Consider the following 20969-nt stretch of genomic DNA (forward strand, 5'->3'; position numbering starts at 1 on the left):
AACGAACAGGTCTATGGTACACATGGCAACGAACAATGGTCATGCACACCAGCCCGACCGTTCGTGGTGGAGCAATTTTGATAAAGTTATAAAAAAATTAAACAGAAAAGTCTTGATTATTTAACATTTTGCCAAAATTAACGAAACTATTTTTTTTCTCTTTTAACAAAAAATAAAAGATATGTGATTTTTCCAAAATAACAGAACATATCTATTAAGAAAAATATTTTGGACTTTATCAAAAACAAAAAAAAATATTTTGGATTTTATCAAAAAGTTGACTTTTCTATATAGAACACATTCATAGAAGCAAAACCTTCTTCGTATTTGAATATCACTCCTTGGACACGAGCATTTATAATGAGCATTGACGACTTTGAGCACATCGAGTCTATAATGCATCTTTTAACCCAAACATGGCTTACATTCCAACCGATAAGTCATGTCTCTTCACCCCTGGCTTAAAATCTGTATATAGATAACGACACGAGGACACAACTCATGAGATCCAACTCTATAAAGAACACCTACCCTCTTTTAGCTTCCAATTTTCATCAATTTTGCACTCCTTCTATTTATGTTGTTTTTTTCTAAAAAATTATAACATGGTCTTAGCCACTTGTAGAGGTGGCAATGGGTCGATCTGGGTTGATATTTCCAATCAAACCCAACCTTTTAAATAAATGAGCTGTCACCGGGTTGACCCAACTTATTAAATAAATGGGTTAAACTTCGGTTAACCTATTTAAAATCAATTAAATCAATTATATAATTAAATATTATACCACTTAAATTATAAAATGTAAATAAAACTTCATAATTGTGACAAAAGAACAATCATAATTCATAAATACAAATAAATTGTTCAAATAACATTTAAGATGTTTAGATTCACCGTGATTTGTGATTTTGGAAAGTAACCAGTATTATTTGTGCTAAAAAATGATAGAAATTCGGATTGAATTTTATTAAACATAGATAATAATAATGCAACATTATAATTTACAAATTAATACTTTGATTAATACATGATAATATTCAAATAATATTAAATTAAATATATATTAAAGTTAAATGGGTTGACAGGTTGAAAACGGGTTTATAGCTTTTACCCAACCCAACCTATTTAATTAAATAGGTTAGACGGGTTGACCCATTTAAATTAAATAGGTTGAAAATTTCAACTCAACCTCGCTGATTTTGGGTTGGGTTGGCGGGTTGGATGGATTTTTGCCAGCTCCAGCCACTTGGGTGCAACTATTTAAATTTTTTGTTGGAGAAATATAATAGAGTTTTTCGCAAAGTATGAGAAAAAAGAATAAAAAAGACTTTCTTTTATAGCCTATTCTCTTTGAAATTAATAAATCACAAAAGCCATCATTGAGAAAACAGAATAAAAAGTCTTTCTCGAGAATGTCATTCTACAAACACATTGAAATGAATATCCATTTTGTTCGTGAAAAAGTAGCTTGTTGTGAAGTTCATGTGGTGCATACTCGAAACAATCTCAACATTCCTCCACCTTCCGCTACGAACTAAGGAGACTATTAGTCATGGATAATTTTATGTATTTTACTTAACTAGTAAATTTAGATACATATTTACTTACAATAGATAAATAAGGATACTCTTGTATAGGGACATAACAATCAACTGAAAAACCGAATCTGAACCGTGTACTGATTGGAATCGCATAGGGTAATCGGTTTGGTTTTTGGTACCTTGAAATTTTCATTTTCTATTTTGGTTTTTTCGGTTTTGGGTCCGGCATCCCTACTCTTGTACATATGTTGACATGTTGGGAATGAAATAATCATGGTGGTTTCTGTTTAAAACTCGCCCCTATATACATGCATTATATACATAATATAATGCCATATAAAAATTTCTAACATAACAAATTAGTATAGCCATATTAAAACTTTTAAACATCCAATATAATTTCATCAATGGATCTTCAAGACAGTAAATTTTTTGAACAACAAGAAAATATACATAAGTACAAGAATCTAACTTGGTATTAAACTATTAATTTGACTAATAAGTTCCACATTCTAGCATACAACTTCCTTCCTATCGGGTATACGAACAAGCATTCTTTCATTTCATCACTTATTTCGCATTCTAAAAGGAATTTAAATTTATGTAACCATAAAATTCAATCAAAATTTCGCAATATATAATAGATTAAAATCACCAAACCATCAAGAACACTAGTCGTACCAGTAAAAAGAAGCTTCAAACTCTTACTGGCTTCTGAAGAACAGCAGATAAGTAAACCTCTGAATTCCCTGAACCATTAATCTTCTCTCCCACAACCCATTTCAGTTTCTTATACCCGAATCTTTCAATCAATCGGGTCAAATTCTTTCTCTTTTCATCATTAGAACAAAGGAAATTATCCAACCAAAACAACCCACCACCCCTAATGATCCGATCAATGTCAAACATCAAGAACTCGAGCTTTTCAGATCGTCCACCAATGTCTAAACCATTTCCGACATGAATCAAGTCAAAAACGTTTTCGTAAAATGGGAATCTGTGGTCTAAACTTAGATAGAGAGGAAAAATCCCTCTTGCAGCTATGAATTCGTTGAAAGGAGCATCAATGTTGAGAGTTGCAGTGACGACTGTGACGTTTTTCTCCGCCATTCTAGCGGCAAAAGTACCAGATCCACCGCCGATATCAAATCCGATTCTAATTCCACCGCTTCCTAAAGCTAAAACATCGTCAATCAAGAAATCGTTTTTACCTCTTGATTTTACAAATCTTTGATTCTCATTTCCATTAGCGAGATCAAAACATCCAGCGCAATCGCGATTTAGTTTCTTACTGTTTAAACAGATGAGATTCTTGCAACCTAAGCCACTCCAACTGTAAATCTTTTCGCTAACATTTCGCCAAAGTGAAAGGGGAAAAGGGTGAAGACCAACCTTAGGGATTGTTTTCGCGAAGCATCTTCTTCGAGGTAAAGGCTCGCATCCTTTCAAAATAAGCTTCTGTGAAAGACTCCAATCATCAGGGCAAGCTCCATTCGGTTTGTAATTCATGTATTGCGACAAAAAATCCATGGATTTGTAACACGAATGTCCCACAGATGCCACCATTTCTGTGATCCCAGTTCTTGAATCTTTACCTAATGGAAGCTGATTCCTTTGTAGAAACAATTTCAACTCGTTTGGCATATTGGGTGTTGAAAGATCAATGCTTTCGTATCCAAGAAGCTGTTTTTCCATCTGGGCAAGTTTCTTTTGAGAAGAATCGATCTCTCTGAGGATTAAAGAGACTTGTTCGGAGATTAAAGAGATGTTCTTGTGGGTATGATGGTGACTAAGGAAGTGAATCTGGTGATGGGGTTTTGGGGAGTATGTGAAGGCGTATAAGGCAAACAGATTTGTGGTCAAGACTGAAAATAACATGAGAATATGTACAGCCGACGAACAGACGGTGGCGCTCTTGAATCTTGCTGTTCCATCGCCGATTTTGAGGGACACAGAGCCCATTTTTTGGTCGGAGTTTCAAGATTCGGGAAGAGGGGAAGAAGAAGAAGATGCGGAGTTTGTGTAGATTTGTGAGAGTGAGTGAGGGAGCAGGTGAGGAGAAAAAGGTAAAGAAGACATTTAGCTGAATTAATTAAGGACAAGTAGAGAGGAGAGATCTTGTGAAATGTCGGTTGAATTTTTAATACTAGATGTCTTCACACTTCACTCTTCACTCTTCACTCGTTCTCTCTTGGATGCTTTTGTAAATACGGAATTTTTCATTAGTAGCTAGTTTATAACTCATTTATAATCTGTGAGAATCAGATATAAAATTAATTAAAGTTTTAAAATAAAAATTTATAATTATTAATCAATTATTTTAAATAAATTATTAATTAGGAGATATATCATATTTATAAAGTTATTATAAATTCAAATTGAATATATAATTAGAAAATGTAAAATTTGAAATTAGCTACCAAATATATCTACATGACACATGACATAATATTAATTAGGAGTTGTATTAGAATGACACTTGGCAAATGGTGATTAAAACTATTCATTTATTAGAATAGAGATTTAAATTAAATAAAAAGAAATTTGAGGAAAAATTGAGATGATAAGAAAGGGTTCTTTATAATATATTATTATTTAGTGAAATTGAGTACACTAACTAAATGATTAAAGCAATTTGAAGAAATTATTATTTTATTTTATTTTTGTGTGTATGAAAGGACCGTCTATTTAGGGCGTGGTAGACAAAACTAGCTGGTAGCTTGAAGCATGAAACATGTAGCTTGTAGTTGGTAGAGTTTTGTTAAACGCTACATGAAATAACATTTAGATTTAGAGCGTTTTGTTTAAACTAAACGTTAGAAACTTATAGTGTCAAACGAGACTTTCTGTAAAAAACGGAGCGTTTTGTCAAATGCTAGAAGCTAAACGCTCACAAACGCTCCGTACCGAACACGCCTACATTTTGAAATTGAGTATTTCATCTCAACGTATTTTATATCGCGTTTCATATCGAATACTCACTAGATATGAGATTTCAAAATATATGTCGAAATAAATATCTTCATATTTCCGACAAAGTTGACAAAAAGAAAAATTACATCCAATTGTGATGAGTTTGGGTTTTTAGAGTTAATTCTTCATTCTTTTACTTGTATTTGTTGGATTTATTATTTTAACTAGAAAATTTTAGTTTGAAACAGAAGAACATGTCCGGAATGTAAATAACAGTTCCAAAATGTCATATTAATTCATAAAAGGTGTCGTAGGTAGATAGTTACTTTTTTCTTGGCAACGATCCAAAATATTAGATAAGTACTTAGGTTAAGAATATCATGTCTCATCCAGGTACACCTCAAATTCTTCGGTGTCTTTTTGAGAATGTAGCATGTGACTCCTAATGGAAGCATAATCGTCGAGAAATCGTATGTTCAAGGGCTTTACAACCTATAAGTGCGTCAGCGATTAAAAAAGAAAAAGTTTTGAAGATGATGATCGAGACAATATAAATAATAACAAGGATTTGTTTTGACTTTAATTATACAAAGAAGAACATTTGAATTTCAGAAATATTCCATGTCCGACCGATCTTACAAAAACCACATCATCAAGTGGTAAGAGACAAAAAAAAGTGTTACATGCTAAATGACATTTATGCAAAAAAAAAAATGACAAATCTTTTACACTATTACTGATTATTTTTCATTTATTTATTTTTTTCAACATACTTGCACACAAACTTAAAAATAAAATGTAAATATCTAATACTACGATGAAAATGAAATGACTTTTTTTTTGTATATAATGAAGTAGTAAAGATTATTGTATGACAAAGTCAACACTTTCACTATAACTTGGTTAGTAACAAAATCAGATTATATTCGTCTTAATTCAACCTAGTTAATTTGTGGTAAATAGCAAAGTAGTAAAGTTTAGTGTTCATGGCATTGTCTAGCTCGATGTTGTGATGCATTTGGAAAACCATAAATAATTTTATTTCAAGAATAGAAAAGGCATCTCAATGAGAATGACGGATAATGTGTAGTTATTGTTAGCATGTGTATTTTATTTACTTTTTTTTATAGTTTATTTAAGTATATTTTATTTTATTTTTTGTTAATTATCATGCATATTTCTCCTTTTCGTTATTTTTATCTATATTATGTAGTTTTCTAGTCTTTGCTGTTATTGTAGATTTTTAGAAGATTAGGGCGGAGCGGTGAAGATTCGAAGGACAAACAGGGACATACGAGATTTCCAGAAATGAAGTGGTCATCAAGATTTGTAAATTTGGAATGTTGGAGCAAGTTGGGCTAAGAGGAAAAGATGGTGAAACAAGATGATGGAGATTTGTCTAGTTTATGGGCTAGAGATTAATGAAGATTTAAAGAACATGGGCTATAGAGTGGATGAAGAAGGAATTTGGGCTTAATATTAATCTAGAAGTTGTTTTGGGCAACAAATCCAGACCTTGAAGATGCTAGAGAGTTGGAAGCAAGAGACAAGCAAGATAATTCATGAAAGGGACTTGTGCGTGCAAGTCAAATATGGCAGCTACTTTGCAACGCCCGGATCGCATGTAAACTCCTTTAAAACTAGATTGTATTTATTTTTTCATGAGTGACCACTACGCTGGGCGTAATTAAGGGTACGCAGGGCGTAGCTCATCGAGTCTTGGACACGGGGTTTCTCTCTAGTATGCCAGGCGTACCTAGAGTACGTTGGGGGTACTCGTGGCAGATGGAAACCCTAAATTTTGGGTTTGGACCCTATATAAACACCTTATGTTCCTTTGTGACCTCTTCATGCTCAACCTCCTTTCACTCCAAAGCTATTATTTGAAACCCTAGCCCCCATTAGTGGAAGTTTGTGACCTTTGAGTGTTTTTGTGGGTTTTTGGTACTATTAGAAGAAGAAGAAGTCCACCATTGAAGCTTGGAGAAGCCCAAGCTCCTCGATCCAAAACTTTCATCATCCTTGCAAGCTTTTGAAGGTATAAAGATTGTGCCTTTATTTTTCTTTTCCTGGATCTAGAGTTGGTCCATGTTATGTTATGCTTTTGGTCCCAAGATTTAGACTTAGGAGGAATGGGTTACTCTAAACGTCATGAGTGTCATTTCTGGTCATTTTTGAGTTGATGAAGTCATAAAAATGGGAACTTGGACACTCCCATTCATCCATGAATTGATTTTGGAAATTAGTGTACTTTTGACTTAGGGTTTGGATTTGTGCCTTGTTGAGCCATGCAAAGCCATCGAGTTGTCGACTTTATCAGTTAAGACATCCCTTAGGTTGAGATCTCTAAGTTGGATGAAAGGTCTTAATATCGAGTTTTGTTTATCTGACGAGTACGTTGGGCGTACCCTCCTGGTACGCATGGTGTAACAGGCTGAGGCCCTGTCTCCTTTCAGAAGAGATCCAGTACGTTGGCGTACACATCGCGTATGCACAACGTACTCACCTGAAGCCCATTAGGGCCATTTTGGGATTTGGGCTAGTTTGGGCCTTGGGTCATGGTATGTTGGGCCTAGAGTATGAAGGGTAAAAGGGTTTTTTTTCCCTTTGAGAGAGAGTTTATGATTTGGGCTTTTATTTTTTGGGTTATTACCCTAAATAGTGTTTAAGGTTGGTTTGAATATATTCAGTGTGAGGAGCCTCCGAAGCAACAACTTGTGTGTGACTGTTTATCATCGGACTGAGGTGAGTCTTCTCATAGTGTTTGGTTGGTCAAAGGTGCCAACGTCGGCCCATTGATTTTTTGTTTATATGATGTTAGTTGTCTGTGTGACTCTTGCATGTATTGTATGTGTTTGTATGTATAGAGGGCGGGGCTCGATGTCGGGCGGGGCCTGATGGATGTCGGGCGAGGCCCATTACATGTATGGTATGTAGTATTTTGGGGATGCTAACTAAGCTCTGTGCTTACTGTTTAACTTTATGTTTCAAGTACTACCGATTCGAAGGGGAAGGTCCCGATTTGTTCGTAGCGCATTCACCCGTGTTCAACCTTTTTTTTTTTTAGGATTTTAGGATTGCACTCTAATAACTATTTTCACATTGACATACTTATGGATTTTTTGATTTTAATACTTGATGGTTTTTGGTTGACCTAAAAAGAAATTTTTACTAATGATTTTTGGGATGTTACATACTTTTTGCGCGGAGAATGTAGAATTTGTGCGGAGAGTTATGTGGCACGTATAAGTTCCTACGGGGTAATTTCATCAAATCACATTAGGCTGCTATATGGGGAAGTTTGGTGTGGTTCTTGTAACATTATTTGAGAGCTTTTCTCCTGGAGATTTTAGAGCTCGAGGAACTTGAAGAACACAATAATCCATCTCTTTTTTCATTTGGAATTAATATTGAGTACTTCCTAACTCTTTTTCTTTTTCTTAAACTTAGCCATGCTAGGCTAAGCTAATATTTGGTTGATCTTGGTTAACCCGTGGATGGCTAGTTATTTTGAAGATTGTTATGAACTTATGATTAAAGTTTATGGTAGTATTTTACACTTAAACATCTTTTTATGTTTATTTGTCTTTAACCATTAGTTTGGATGAATGAATGTTTAATTAGTTGCCTAATTTCTTGATTAAGTAACAGATCTTCAAATTAAAAGGAAACAAATGATTTATATTGTTTTCATTTCACTTAAATCATGAAAGTATTTCCTACATAATGGTAATGAAAGCATATTGATTTTCTTTTGGATTTGGTGGTTCTTAAATCTTAATGCTAGCTGATTTTCATAAATTATATGTTTCATTGATTTATGATTTTAACTAAGAAAATATGTTATGAGCTTCAATAGCCTTTGTACCATTGAAGAAAAGCCTAAATTACTTAAGCTTATAAGTCAATATAGCCAAGTTAAATTAAATCAAAAGTATTGCACCATAACATATAATGATAAGTTAACTAGATATTCATGTTGTGAAGGCTAATTTCAACCATCTCTCTCATTGATTTGAACCAAACTCTTTTCTTGTCTAATTAGAATTTTCAAGTTTTACTATTACTCAGTTTCTTTAAGACAACCAAAAGATTCAATCCCCCGTTTTTATGTTTATTTTCGATTTAAGAGTATTCTTGCAAATAGATTTCTATAGAATCACAAATTTAACCAATCCCCGTGGATTCGATCCCCTTGCCATTATACAATATCTAGTATGTAGTTTTTACGGTTGTTTATTTGTTGGCCTCGACAACCACAATTGTCATTTGGCTAGATAAAACATAGTGTTAGTTTTAATATGTTATGATGGTTTGATTGGTGTATTTTCCTACTATTATTTGAACAATGTAACGGTTTCTAGTGTCCTGCTAGCTCCTTTTATATTATTTACACCTTTCAAAAAAAGTTGATTTTTGAAACTATTTAATTATATGTTATGTTTATAGACATAAATCATATTTAAAATTATATATATATTCCTTTATACAAAGTAGCAATACGGGCAATGTACTTTCTTTATATTATTTTTAACTATAATAGAAACATACTTATATTTTTTTTATTGTAGAAAAATACTCAACATTTTCTTTGTGCAGAGTACCAACATTGTAACGTCCCAAAAATGCCAATAAAAATTTCATTTTAAAACATCGAGTCATACAAAAGACCATTTTACCCTTCCAATACTAAGTCCCAACATGGTTGACCAAAAGTCAAACCGGTCAAAAGGTCAACAGTCAACTTGAAGGGTTTTGAGCACTCTAACAAACTTATGGTGCACATGCAACCCTAGATGCTTTGGATCTATGTTTTCTCTAATTATACATGCAATTTGATTTTCCAAAGCATACATCCTAACTAGCATACAACTTTTCAATTGAACAAAAATAACTAGTTAGATAACTTACCTCTTAATAGGACTTGTGGTTCTTGGCCTTCAAAAGCTTTAGCATCTCAAATGTGATGCCTCTAATGTGTCACAAACACCAAGTGAAAAAAAAGCTTGAGAGAATAAGTTGCTTAGCACAAAATCGATTCACACTCTCCAAGAATGTATGTGGCAACCGATTTTAGCCCTATGGAGTTCCTTTTATAGTGTGACAAGTGCTAGAGTTACATCCATGCAAACCCTAATGCACCATGACTCTTCATATTACTTAGGCTCCATGGGTTAAACCTTTATGGACTATCTATGTTGGTTTAGCCCATCCTAAATAACCATGGATCATTGGCCCACACTATAAGAATCATTGATTTACCAAATCAGTCCCCGTATATTAAATTAGTCTCTTTTGATCACTAAATTAATTCAAAATTAATTCTTGATCAATACTAATTAAATAATATGATTTCATATTAATATATTATACTTGTAATATATTAACAAATCACAAATAACCTTATTCTCAAAAGTCCATCTTATCAAGTTGCATTGGTGAAGGCAACCCAAAAGGACCATGCTACTCTCGGGTCAAGTACATACCAATTATAGTTATGGGCCTAGACACCAAATCCAACACAACTCTCTATTGAATTACGCTCAACGTAGCTAATCTACACTCAGTGTAGAGCCATGCCATGCGTATAGAGGCTACGCCCAAGATCTATTAAAATCTTAACACAACAAGCCAAACTCTCAAACTCCCAGATCTGATCTAAATAAATATCTTAATGGATAAAGTCTCTAAATTTATCCATTTTCATGTCTAAGAAGAGCACAACACCAAAACTTTAAGTCCATATTATCACTTTTTGCTCAAGAACCCACACATAGATGGATGAGAGTTCCCAAGCTCTCATTTTTATGGCTTTATAACCTAAAAACAACAGAAGTACAACATTCGGATTTCCAGGTATATTATTTTTAATGATTTATTTTGAAAATCATTGGTCTACTCGACGAGTTGGCGCCATAACTCGTCGAGTAGCTGCGGGGTGGCCACATGAGTTTAATGAACTACTCGACGAGTCCAAGAGTAGACTCGCCGAGTAAGCGCTGTAAGTGGAAACCCTAGATCATGGGGTTTGGAGGCCTATTTAAAGGCACTTATATCCCTCATTTGCGGCTACCGGTCGAGAGAGAGAAACCCTAGAGAGCTGGCGTGAGTTGTGTGAGAGAGAAAGTTATTTTAATCCTTTTTAGTGTCGCTTTGCGAAGAAGAAGGTGTTTCCAGCTAGAGGAGGTCAAGAGGGTTGCTAATCTGTGGTTTCCAAGATTAGATCTACAGTGTTGAGGTAGCAAATCGATCTTTTCTCTATTTTATTTAAGACCCTTGAAATTTAGGGTTTTCTATACCCTTTATTGGCTTGATTTGTTGGGTTTATTGTCCCTTTGAGTGTTAGACTCTGGATCTTGACCTTTAGAGGTCCAGAGAGCCTTATCCTTCCTGCTTTATGTTGTTTCATGGGGGAAATGAACTTAGGTTTCCATTTTATAGGAGATTTCACCAAAAGGAGCCCTATGTATGTTGCATGCATGTAAAGTCCGGACCATTACGTGATTATCGTGTTTGGGAAGGTCAGATCTATAGGTTAGAGAAGCAGATCTGACCTCAGAAGGTCATTTGAGTGTTGTCATGGAAGAAACTCGCCGAGTTCATAACTGGACTCGACAAGTCGAGTCGGGGTTGCCCCGCGATTCGTGTCAGGAGTAACCCTTCGAGTGAAGGGATAACTCGACATGCCAAGTGAGGCTAGAAGGATTCAGGGGACCCCGCATGGACTCGCCGAGTCGCCCTTGTGCACTCGAAGAGTCGGGTCAAAGTTTGACCGTTGACTTCAGTTGACCTTAGGTTTGATCAAGAGTGATTCAAGAGAGTTTAGGGAGGGGTAGAATGGCCTTCTACCCAATCTTTAGAAACGAGACTATGACATGGTATTGATCAGGAATGTTATCCGGATGATAGGAGGAGGCTAGGTCGAGACGTCGAGCACGAGAGTTTATCCGACTTCATTCGAGGTGAGTCTTCTCACTATACTTTACCTAGAATGGTATCTATGTGTAGACCGGATGGTCTTGGGTGCTATTTGTATGTATGAGATTATGTGCATTTTGATATATGTATGCTATGTGTTGTATAGATCGGACCGGAGGGTCCAACGATATAGACCAGACCGAAGGGTCCAACGAGCTATAACCGGACCAGAGGGTCCAACGAGCTACAGGACTAGAGGTTCCCGCTGAGACACATCGACCGGTTGGTCGTAATATAGCCTCGAGTGGCGTATGTGTTGTATGTGGTATTTTGAGGAACTCACTAAGCATTTATGCTTACCGTGTTATGTGATATGCGTTTCAGGTTTTCTCAGTATCTCGAGACGGCATTGGCTTGATTGTACACACTAGTGAAAGAATTATGTTTCAAGGATCCTGGATTATTAAGTAATTAAGAAAGGATTGTGTTTTGTAAACTAAACAAATGATGTTTATGATGTGTGTATTGAGAATCATATGTTTTTTCAAAAGAAAATTTGTCTTGAAAATTTACAGTGTTACAAGTTGGTATCAGAGCCTTGGTTTGAGGGATTTGGATGCACCTTAGGGTATATCTGGACTCAAACTGAGGAATTGAGGAAAATTTTCAAAATAAATGATTTTTTCTAAAAATGAGCAAGAGTTTCTCGAAGAAAACGAGACAGAGCAGTGTGTAAAATCAGCCAAAGCCCGAACGGTGATTTCCGAAAATACTCTTACGTTATGTGTTATGAGATATTATGAGATTTTATGCATGCTAGAGTAGGCTAGGTATTTATATTTAGGACCAGAGTGGCCTGAGTTGTGATGCCTTAGCCTAGGAGTTGCTGCTATCTGTGATGCACTTTCGAGTATGTGCTGAGTGAGAGTGTCCAGTAGGAATCCTTGTAGAGAGGGATTTGAGTAGAGGAGTAATCTAGGAGAGATGCCTAGATGAATATTTGTGGAGCCTATCAAGGGAGTAGCTAGATACCTGCGAGGGGTAGAGTTGCAGAGTTCGGTGATATCTTTTTAGTATGAGTAGAGCAAGTGGAGTTATCACCTAGAGTGGGTTTTACGTGTTTATTCGATGCCCGAATGCTGCTTGCTTCGTGCTTTGTGGAATTCCCGATGATGAGAGTCATCTACCAAGTGAATGTGACGATATTCAGAAGGTAGATGACTGGCATCATAAGGAGTTTCTCAGCAACTGAAGGCGGAGAAGTGTGCGAACCTAGGAAGAGCCTAGGATGTGACCTTAGTCATATGAGTACGATGACAGAGTAGAGCATTTCGCTGGGGAGCGAGCATGCGTGTTGGGATTGGCGATTGAGAAGGTTGAGCAGCTACTTAGGGAATCTGGGATGGTCCGTGTAGAGAGTATGGGTAGATGTGGCAGGTAGTATGGGCCCGTACTACTGAAAGTAGAGGACCCATACCCGATGCAGGGAGTATTCCGGAGGATCTAAGTAGCAGATCGAGAGGTGATGTTGTAACACTCGTGTTTCTAGCCTAGTCATTTATATTGAGGTGATAGTCTAGGTTAACCTTTGTAACTCATTTTGAAGAAATGAAAATGATTTATGTGAATATTATGTGAATTATGTGTTTTATGCTTAATTATTAACGTTTAATTAATTAAGAATAAAAATAAGTGTCAAAATTAAAGTGTGAGATAAGCCCGATATCTTTACATTAAGTTTTAGTGTTCGAAACAAGGATTTCAGGGATATAAAGAGTATCAAAATCCGAGTTATAACGAAGAAGTTATGACATATCGAAGTTTCGCGACAAAACCGACACGCTGCTGAATGTCGTAAAAAGTGAGTTTTTGATGAACTACTTTTAGCCTTAGTGATCTAAATGAAAGTCGTAGTATTCGTTAAACTGAGAAGTTCGATAAAAAGAACCCCCAAATCTGACTTCATATGAGGAAGTTATGATTTTTCGAAGTTTCAGCTTACAAGTAGACAGCTAAAAACTCGAATTTTAGATCGAGCAATTTTTAGCCAACACAACCTAAACAAGAATTGAAGGTCTCGTCATTAGTAGCACAACGGTAAAAAGTCTGACGAAAACGGACGTTGGATGAAGAAGTTATGAATTTTTAACGGATTTCCTGTCCCGGTCTGTTAAAAATAATAATATAAAAATTAAAGTCAAAATTAGCTGACGAAGTCCAAACAGAAGTTGTAGAGCGTAATTTTAGCTACGCGTGCATATAAAGAACGTCAAAAACGGAGCTCGTACGCGAAAGTTATGGATTTTAGAAGTTTTGGCGCGAAAATCGAAAAAATTCGCATAGTCACGAGCTGCCACGTCACCCTCACTCAAAACGCGCCACGTGTCCTGATGAGTCATCCGAGCTGCTGAGTCATCCGAGCACCTGGCCTTATTCGAAGTGGTCCACTGAGAAGGCGACACGTACCCTCTTGCACGAGACCGAGCCCTCACAGCATGCCACGAATCCCCTACTTCGGACCCTAGACCTCGGTTCAATCATAGACTGCCATCGAGCCCCTCGCATGCGCAGACCATGTGCGAGCCACCCTCCCTGCGAGCAGCGAGCCCTCAGATGTACGACGCGTGGTTTCTTCTTAGCCGTCCGATCAGAAGCCTCCCCCTATAAATAGAAGGGTGCGAGACCTCCCGGGGGCATTTTGAAAACTTGTCATTTTTAGCCCCTTTCTCCATATTTCTTTCATATTATCATCCCCCGAAGCCCCAGTATCAATTATAAGCCTCAGAATACGCCACGAAGAGCCCGTGAAGCCTGAAAAATTTATCTTTTCGGTTTCGAAGCCTGACTTTTGCAGAGCCCGGTTTCTCAATAAAACTTCCGGTTTTATTAGAAACGATCGTTTTAGGAAAGGAATTGCTGCCCGATTTTCATCAAAACATGTGAGTGTATAGTCACTTTCATCTTACACCTAGATATGAAGTATTTGCTATAAAATACGTGCTATGTGTAATTATATTAAGTGTTTATTTGAGGTGACTGTTGAATAAATGTTTTATACAAGTTTTAAAATGTATATGTATTTTATCTACAAAATATGTTGGGTAGAACATAGGTAGATGAAATAGATAATGTGTGTTAAAATGGTGAGATGCCTCGATGTTGTTGTAGTCATCTAGCGGAGTATAGATGACGACCACGGACCTTTCTAGATAGTCCAGTGGAACACTAGCAGGTTCACAACTTGTAGGTGTTGATGACTTAAATGTTCATTGGCGTACTCCATCCCCCTCATGGTTGCCTTTAGGACATATATGGCTGAGGAAACCCCTTAGCAGTAGTGTCCATCCCGATGATAATCCTTAGGCTAGGTCCCTTGAGATAGGTGTTTAGGGACGTAAATTGAGGACAACGGGAATGGGTAATCAAGGTTATTGTTGATTGGTGAACTTAATAAGTATATTATTATTGTGGGTTGAAAAACCTATATGCTCACCAGGCTCCCAAGCCTGACCCACTCAGTTTTTATGATTACAGGTAGTGGACCCCGAGCATAGTCGGAAGATGATGAGAGATTTTTGATTATAGGCCAGTAGTTGTAAATAACTGTTGAAAGGCTTATAATGTCTTGTTTATGCTTTGAATCTATATCGGAACATGACATCCCGAGGTTTTGATATGAAATGAAACTATACATTTCTTAAGGAATGATTTTGATAAACTCTTATCATGTATTATTTTGGGGACCAATTCCGCAACATCTTTTAAAAAGATTTCTCTAATTTTATTTTAAAAAGCATAAATTAAATCGGTCTTTTCTGGCAGAGAAATTAGGGGATGTCACAGTTGGTATCAGAGCATTAGTTTAATCGAACTAACAAATTATAGAATTTCTAGACTTGAACTTAGAATGCTAAGTGATAATTGTGAGATGAGTGTCCACCATATTTTAGACACGAGCACTAGTTTATTTTATGAAAGATTCCTAAAGTGCCTTTATGTGCTAAATGCTATATGTTGCCATATATGCCATTATTTGTTCAGATCTATGGTCTATTGTCGACCGGATCTGGAAACCTTATGTGTGTAGGATTCTAAGCGTATGATTACGAGATTAGAACTAACATGTAAACGTTTCGGAGTGATAAGCGAATTAACATGTCTAACAAGGATAAAGACCTAAATTCACCTTATTCGGTATATAGACTGTAATGGCAAGAACTCGAAGTGGAGCGGCAAATGCAAACAGAAACCAACAACCTCAACCTCAAGTGGTGGAACAGGTGCCGATAGTAGGAGTTGCACCTGAACCCATCACCATGGCTGGAGTACGAACTATGATTCAGACCATGTTGGTTGAACAAAGGGAGGAATTGAGGCAAATGTTGCTGAACAACAGGGATGAACCTTCAGTTCCTGTTGAACAACGTGAATTGAATGACGATCGATCTGAAGAAGGAAACAACAGTAGATCTGTTAGTCAAACTAATCCACTTGTGGTTGGGAGAAATAACTACGAGGGTAGAATGGAGAGAAATGGGTGCAAGTATAAGGATTTTATGACTCGGCCCAAAACGTGCTTGAGTTAGAAAACCAATTTCTAACGTTGAAGAAGGGGAGTATGACCGTTGACGAATATACGAATAACTTCACAGACAAATTGGAGTTTGCTTTGCGTATTGTCCCAGATGAGTTGGCAAAAATTGATAGATACGCAAAGGGACTTCCATGGGAGTACGCGGTGCCAGTACGTCAGGCACTTACTTTGGAAGCAACTATCTGGGATGCCAAGTCTGTTGAAGATATGATAAAAGGGAGAGCCGCCATCAAGGTTGAAGTTGGCGAAAAGAGAAAGTTTGAAGGAACTTCAGGTTCCAATAAAAAGAACAAATTCTCGAAGACTGGTTTGAGAAAATTTGGAGGAGGAGCCGAAGCCAAGTGGTGTGACAAGTGTAAGAAGAAACATGCTGGAAAGTGCAGTGTGGAAGTCACTTGTTACAAATGTGGAAAGCCTGGGCATTATGCCAATGAATGCACCTTCAATAAGAACGTATGTTTTGGGTGCAATGAAGAAGGGCATATTTTGAGGGACTGCCCGAAGAAGAAGGACGCAGCAAAACCCAATCTTCCACCAAAGCCGAAGGCGAGAGCCTTTCAAATGACACTTGAAGATGCGAAAGAAGAAGCCGATGTCGCTTCAGGTACCTTTCTCGTAAACGAATTGCCTGCCCAAATTTTGTTTGGTTCTGGAGCCAATTACTCCTTTATATCGCATGAATTTGGTAGAAAGCTAGCTTTGCCTATAGATAGACTAGTTAATGCTATAATAGTCGAGATTTCTAGTGGCAAATTTGTACTTGTTAGCCATCGTATGAAAAACATCCTCATTGACTTGGATGGGAATAAGTTCCACGAGGAATTATTGCCTATCGAGTTAAATGGATTCGACATAGTTTTAGGAATGGATTGGCTTAGCGCCAATGATGCAGAAATATTATGTAGAAAGAAGATAGTAAAAGTAAACCCGCCAGGGAAAGAGTCGTTTATGGTGTATGGAGACAAACGCAGAGTAAATTCTGGAATCATTTCTCTAATGAAAGCCATAAAGTGTTTGGCCAAGGGGTGTACATCATATTTAGCGTTCGTGATCGATGCTAAGATGGAAAAGAAGGAGGTGCAGAATATTTCGGTGGTGTGTGATTATCCGGAAGTCTTTCCCGAAGATCTTCCCGGATTTTCCCCTGATCGACAAGTAGAATTTCGTATCGACTTGTTACCAGGAATAAAGCCGATAGCAAAAGCACCATATCGATTAACACCAACAGAGATGAAAGAACTTATGACACAACTTCAGGAGTTATTAGACAAAGGTTTCATTCGACCTAGTTCATCGCCCTGGGGAGCCCCTATGTTATTTGTAAAGAAGAAAGACGGGAGCGTGAGAATGTGCATCGATTACAGAGAGCTGAACAAAGCGATGATAAAGAACAAGTACCCGTTGCCAAGGATCGATGACCTGTTCGACCAGTTGCAAGGTTCGAGCTATTTCTCGAAGATCGATCTTAGGTCGGGATATCATCAACTAAAAGTGAGAGAGCAGGATATCGAAAAGACTGCGTTGAGAACAAGATATGGACACTATGAATTTTTGGTTATGTCGTTCGGACTAACCAATGCCCCAGTAGCTTTCATGGATTTGATGAATAGGGTTTGTAAACCATTCCTAGATAAATCCGTGATAGTATTCATAGACGACATCTTGATTTATTCGAAAAGCAAGAAGGAGCATGAAAAGCATCTGTGTGAAGTGCTAGAAGTCCTGAAAAAGGAGAAGCTGTATGCAAAGTTCTCTAAATGTGAATTTTCGATTCAAGAAGTCCAATTTTTAGGTCATGTGGTTAACCAAGAAGGAATAATGGTTGACCCGGCAAAGATTGAAGCTGTAATGAAGTGGGAACAACCAAAAAGTCCTACGGAGATTCGAAGCTTTTTAGGATTAGCTGGATATTACCGAAGGTTTATCCAAGGCTTTTCTTCGATTGCTACTCCATTAACAGCTTTGACCCACAAATGAGCTACTTATGCTTGGAATGAGAAGCATAAGGAAGCCTTTGAGAATTTGAAGAAGAGATTGTGTGAAGCACCGATTCTTTCGTTGCCGGAAGGAGTTGATGACTTCACAATTTATAGCGATGCGTCCGGAGTTGGGTTAGGTTGTGTTCTGACCCAAAGGGATAAGGTGATAGCGTATGAATCGAGGCAATTGAAGGAGCATGAAAAGAACTACCCCACTCACGATTTGGAGTTGGCAACGGTAGTATTCACCCTAAAGATAAGGAGGCATTATCTTTATGGCACAAAGTGTAAACTTTTCACTGATCATAAGAGTCTCCAATATCTCTTTAATCAGAAGGAATTGAACATGAGGCAACGACGCTGGCTAGAGTTACTCAAGGACTACGATTGTGAGATACTTTACCACCCTGGTAAAGCAAATGTTGTGCTGATGCTCTCAGTCGGAAGGTAAACCTTGAAAAGAAAAGGCCTAGAGCGTTGAGAATTGAAGTTGTCTCGACAATTGTGGAAAGTATAAAGAAAGCTCAAGAGGAAGCTTTAGAGAAAAATGACCGAAAGGAAGAATGTTTGGGCAAAACGTTAGTATTCGGTACAAACAACCAAGGGTTGAAGGTATTCCAAGATACAATTTGGGTACCTATGACGGGCGGAGTAAGAGATCTTCTGATGGAAGAAGCTCACAAGACCCTGTACTCGATTCATCCCGGCAGTACAAAAATGTATTGGGATCTAAAGCGCTATTATTGGTGGCCGAAGATGAAGCTCGATGTTGCTAAGTATGTGGCCGAGTGTGTAACTTGTGCTAGAGTTAAGGCACAACATCAGAAACCATATGGGAGTTTAGAACCTTTACCCGTACCCATGGGTAAATGGGAAGACATCACCATGGATTTTGTGACTAAACTGCCCAGAACAAGGAACGGTCACGACATGATTTGGGTGGTCGTTGATCGCTTCACTAAGAGTGCACATTTCATAGCAGCCAAAGAGAAATGGTCTATGGATAAACTTGCGAATTCTTACGTGAAGGAAATTGTGAGGCTTCACGGTGTTCCGGTAACGATTGTATTCGATCGTGACAGCCGTTTTACCTCAAGGTTTTGGAGAAGTCTACAAGAGGAATTGGGTACCAAGTTGTGTTTAAGTACTGTTTATCATCCTCAAATCGATGGTCAGAGAGAACGAATGATTCAAACATTAGAGGATATGTTGAGAGCATGTACCCTAGAATTCCAAGGTAACTGGGATGAACACTTACCTCTAGTAGAATTTTCCTATAATAATAGTTTCCACTCAAGCATTAAGATGGCACCTTATCATGCCTTGTATGGAGAAAAGTGTCGAACACCATCATGTTGGCTGGAAGCTGGGGAAAAGCAGTTTATGGGACCTGAAATAGTCCATCAGACTGGTGAAAAGTTGAAATTGATAAGGGAAAGGATGTTAGCTACTCAAGATTGACAAAAGAGTTATGATGACAAGAAAAGACAACCGATAACCTTTAAAGTTGGAGATTCGGTTTTACTTAAAGTCTCGCCGTGGAAGGGACTTATAAGATTTGGGAAACGAGGAAAGTTGAGTCCAAGGTTTATTGGACAGTTCAAAGTTCTTCAGAAGATCGGGAATCAAGCTTACAAGCTAGAGTTACCGGAAGAACTGGAGCGTATTCATAACACCTTTCATGTGTGTTATTTCAGGAAGTTCACGGGAGATGTGCCCGGCATAATTCCAATTTCTGAGTTAAGGTTGGATGAAAACAAAAGGTTAATTAAAGAACCTGAGGCAATAGTTGACCGTAAGACTATGAAGTTGCGACGCAAGATGGTTGATTTAGTCCTTGTGCGCTGGAAACATAGGAATGGACCAAATCTCACTTGGGAAACGGAGAGTGATATGATGAGTCGCTACCCGCAGTTGTTTGGTGATATGTGATTCCGAGGACGGAATCATCCTAAGGGGGAGAGAATTGTAACACTCGTGTTTCTATCCTAGGCATTTATATTGAGGTGATAGTCTAGGTTAACCTTTGTAACTCATTTTGAAGAAATGAAAAGGAATTATGTGAATATTATGTGAATTATGTGTTTATGCTTAATACTAACATTTAATTAATTAAGAATAAAAATAAGCATCAAAATTAAAGTGTGAGATAAGCCCGATATCTTTACATTAAGTTGTAGTGGTCGAAACAAGGATTTCGGGGATATAAAGAATACCAAAATCCAAGTTATAACGAAGAAGTTATGACCTGTCGAAGTTTCGCGACAAAACTGGCACGGTGCTGAATGTCGTAAAAAGTGAGTTTTTGATAAACTACTTTTAGCCTTAGTGATCTAAACGAAAGTCGTAGTATTCGTTAAACCGAGAAGTTCGATAAAAAGAACGCCCAAATCTGACTTCGTATGAGGAAGTTATGATTTTTCGAAGTTTCAGCTTAGAAGTAGACAGCTAAAAACTCGAATTTTAGATCGAGCGATTTTTAGCCGACACAACCTAAACGAGAATTGAAGGTCTCGTCATTAGTAGCACAACGGTAAAAAGTCTGACGAAAACGGACGTCGGATGAAGAAGTTATGAATTTTTAACGGATTTCCTATCCCGGAGCTCGTATGCGAAAGTCTAAACAGAAGTTGTAGAGTGTAATTTTAGCTACGCGTGCATATAAAGAACGTCAAAAACGGAGCTCGTATGCGAAAGTTATGGATTTTAGAAGTTTTGGCGCAAAATCAAGAAAATTCGCATAGTCACGAGCTGCCACGTCACCCTCGCTCAAAACGCGCCACGTGTCCTGCTGAGTCATCCGAGCACCTGGCCTTATCCAAAGTGGTCCACTGAGAAGGCAACACGTACCCTCTTGCACGAGACCGAGCCCTCGCAACATGCCACGAACCCCCTACTTAGGACCCTAGACCTCGGTCCAATCACAGACTGCCAGCGAGCCCCTCGCATGCGCAAACCATGTGCGAGCCATGTGCGAGCCACCCTCCCTGCGAGCCCTCGGATGTAGGACACGTGGTTTCTTC

At 37.6% G+C, this 20969-nt stretch overlaps 1 protein-coding gene across 1 annotated transcript; it reads right to left on the reverse strand.

Moving 5' to 3' along the window:
- Nucleotides 1–1915: 1915 nt before the first annotated feature.
- LOC111892728 (probable methyltransferase At1g29790) lies at nucleotides 1916–3713 on the reverse strand. Its single transcript, XM_023888776.2, has one exon. It carries the CDS (start codon nucleotides 3502–3504, stop codon nucleotides 2239–2241), a length of 1266 nt encoding a protein of 421 aa, XP_023744544.1. The 5' UTR covers nucleotides 3505–3713; the 3' UTR covers nucleotides 1916–2238.
- Nucleotides 3714–20969: the final 17256 nt, after the last annotated feature.

This window comes from Lactuca sativa, chromosome 8 (assembly GCF_002870075.4).
Source record: "Lactuca sativa cultivar Salinas chromosome 8, Lsat_Salinas_v11, whole genome shotgun sequence".
NCBI classification, from domain to species: Eukaryota; Viridiplantae; Streptophyta; class Magnoliopsida; order Asterales; family Asteraceae; genus Lactuca; species Lactuca sativa.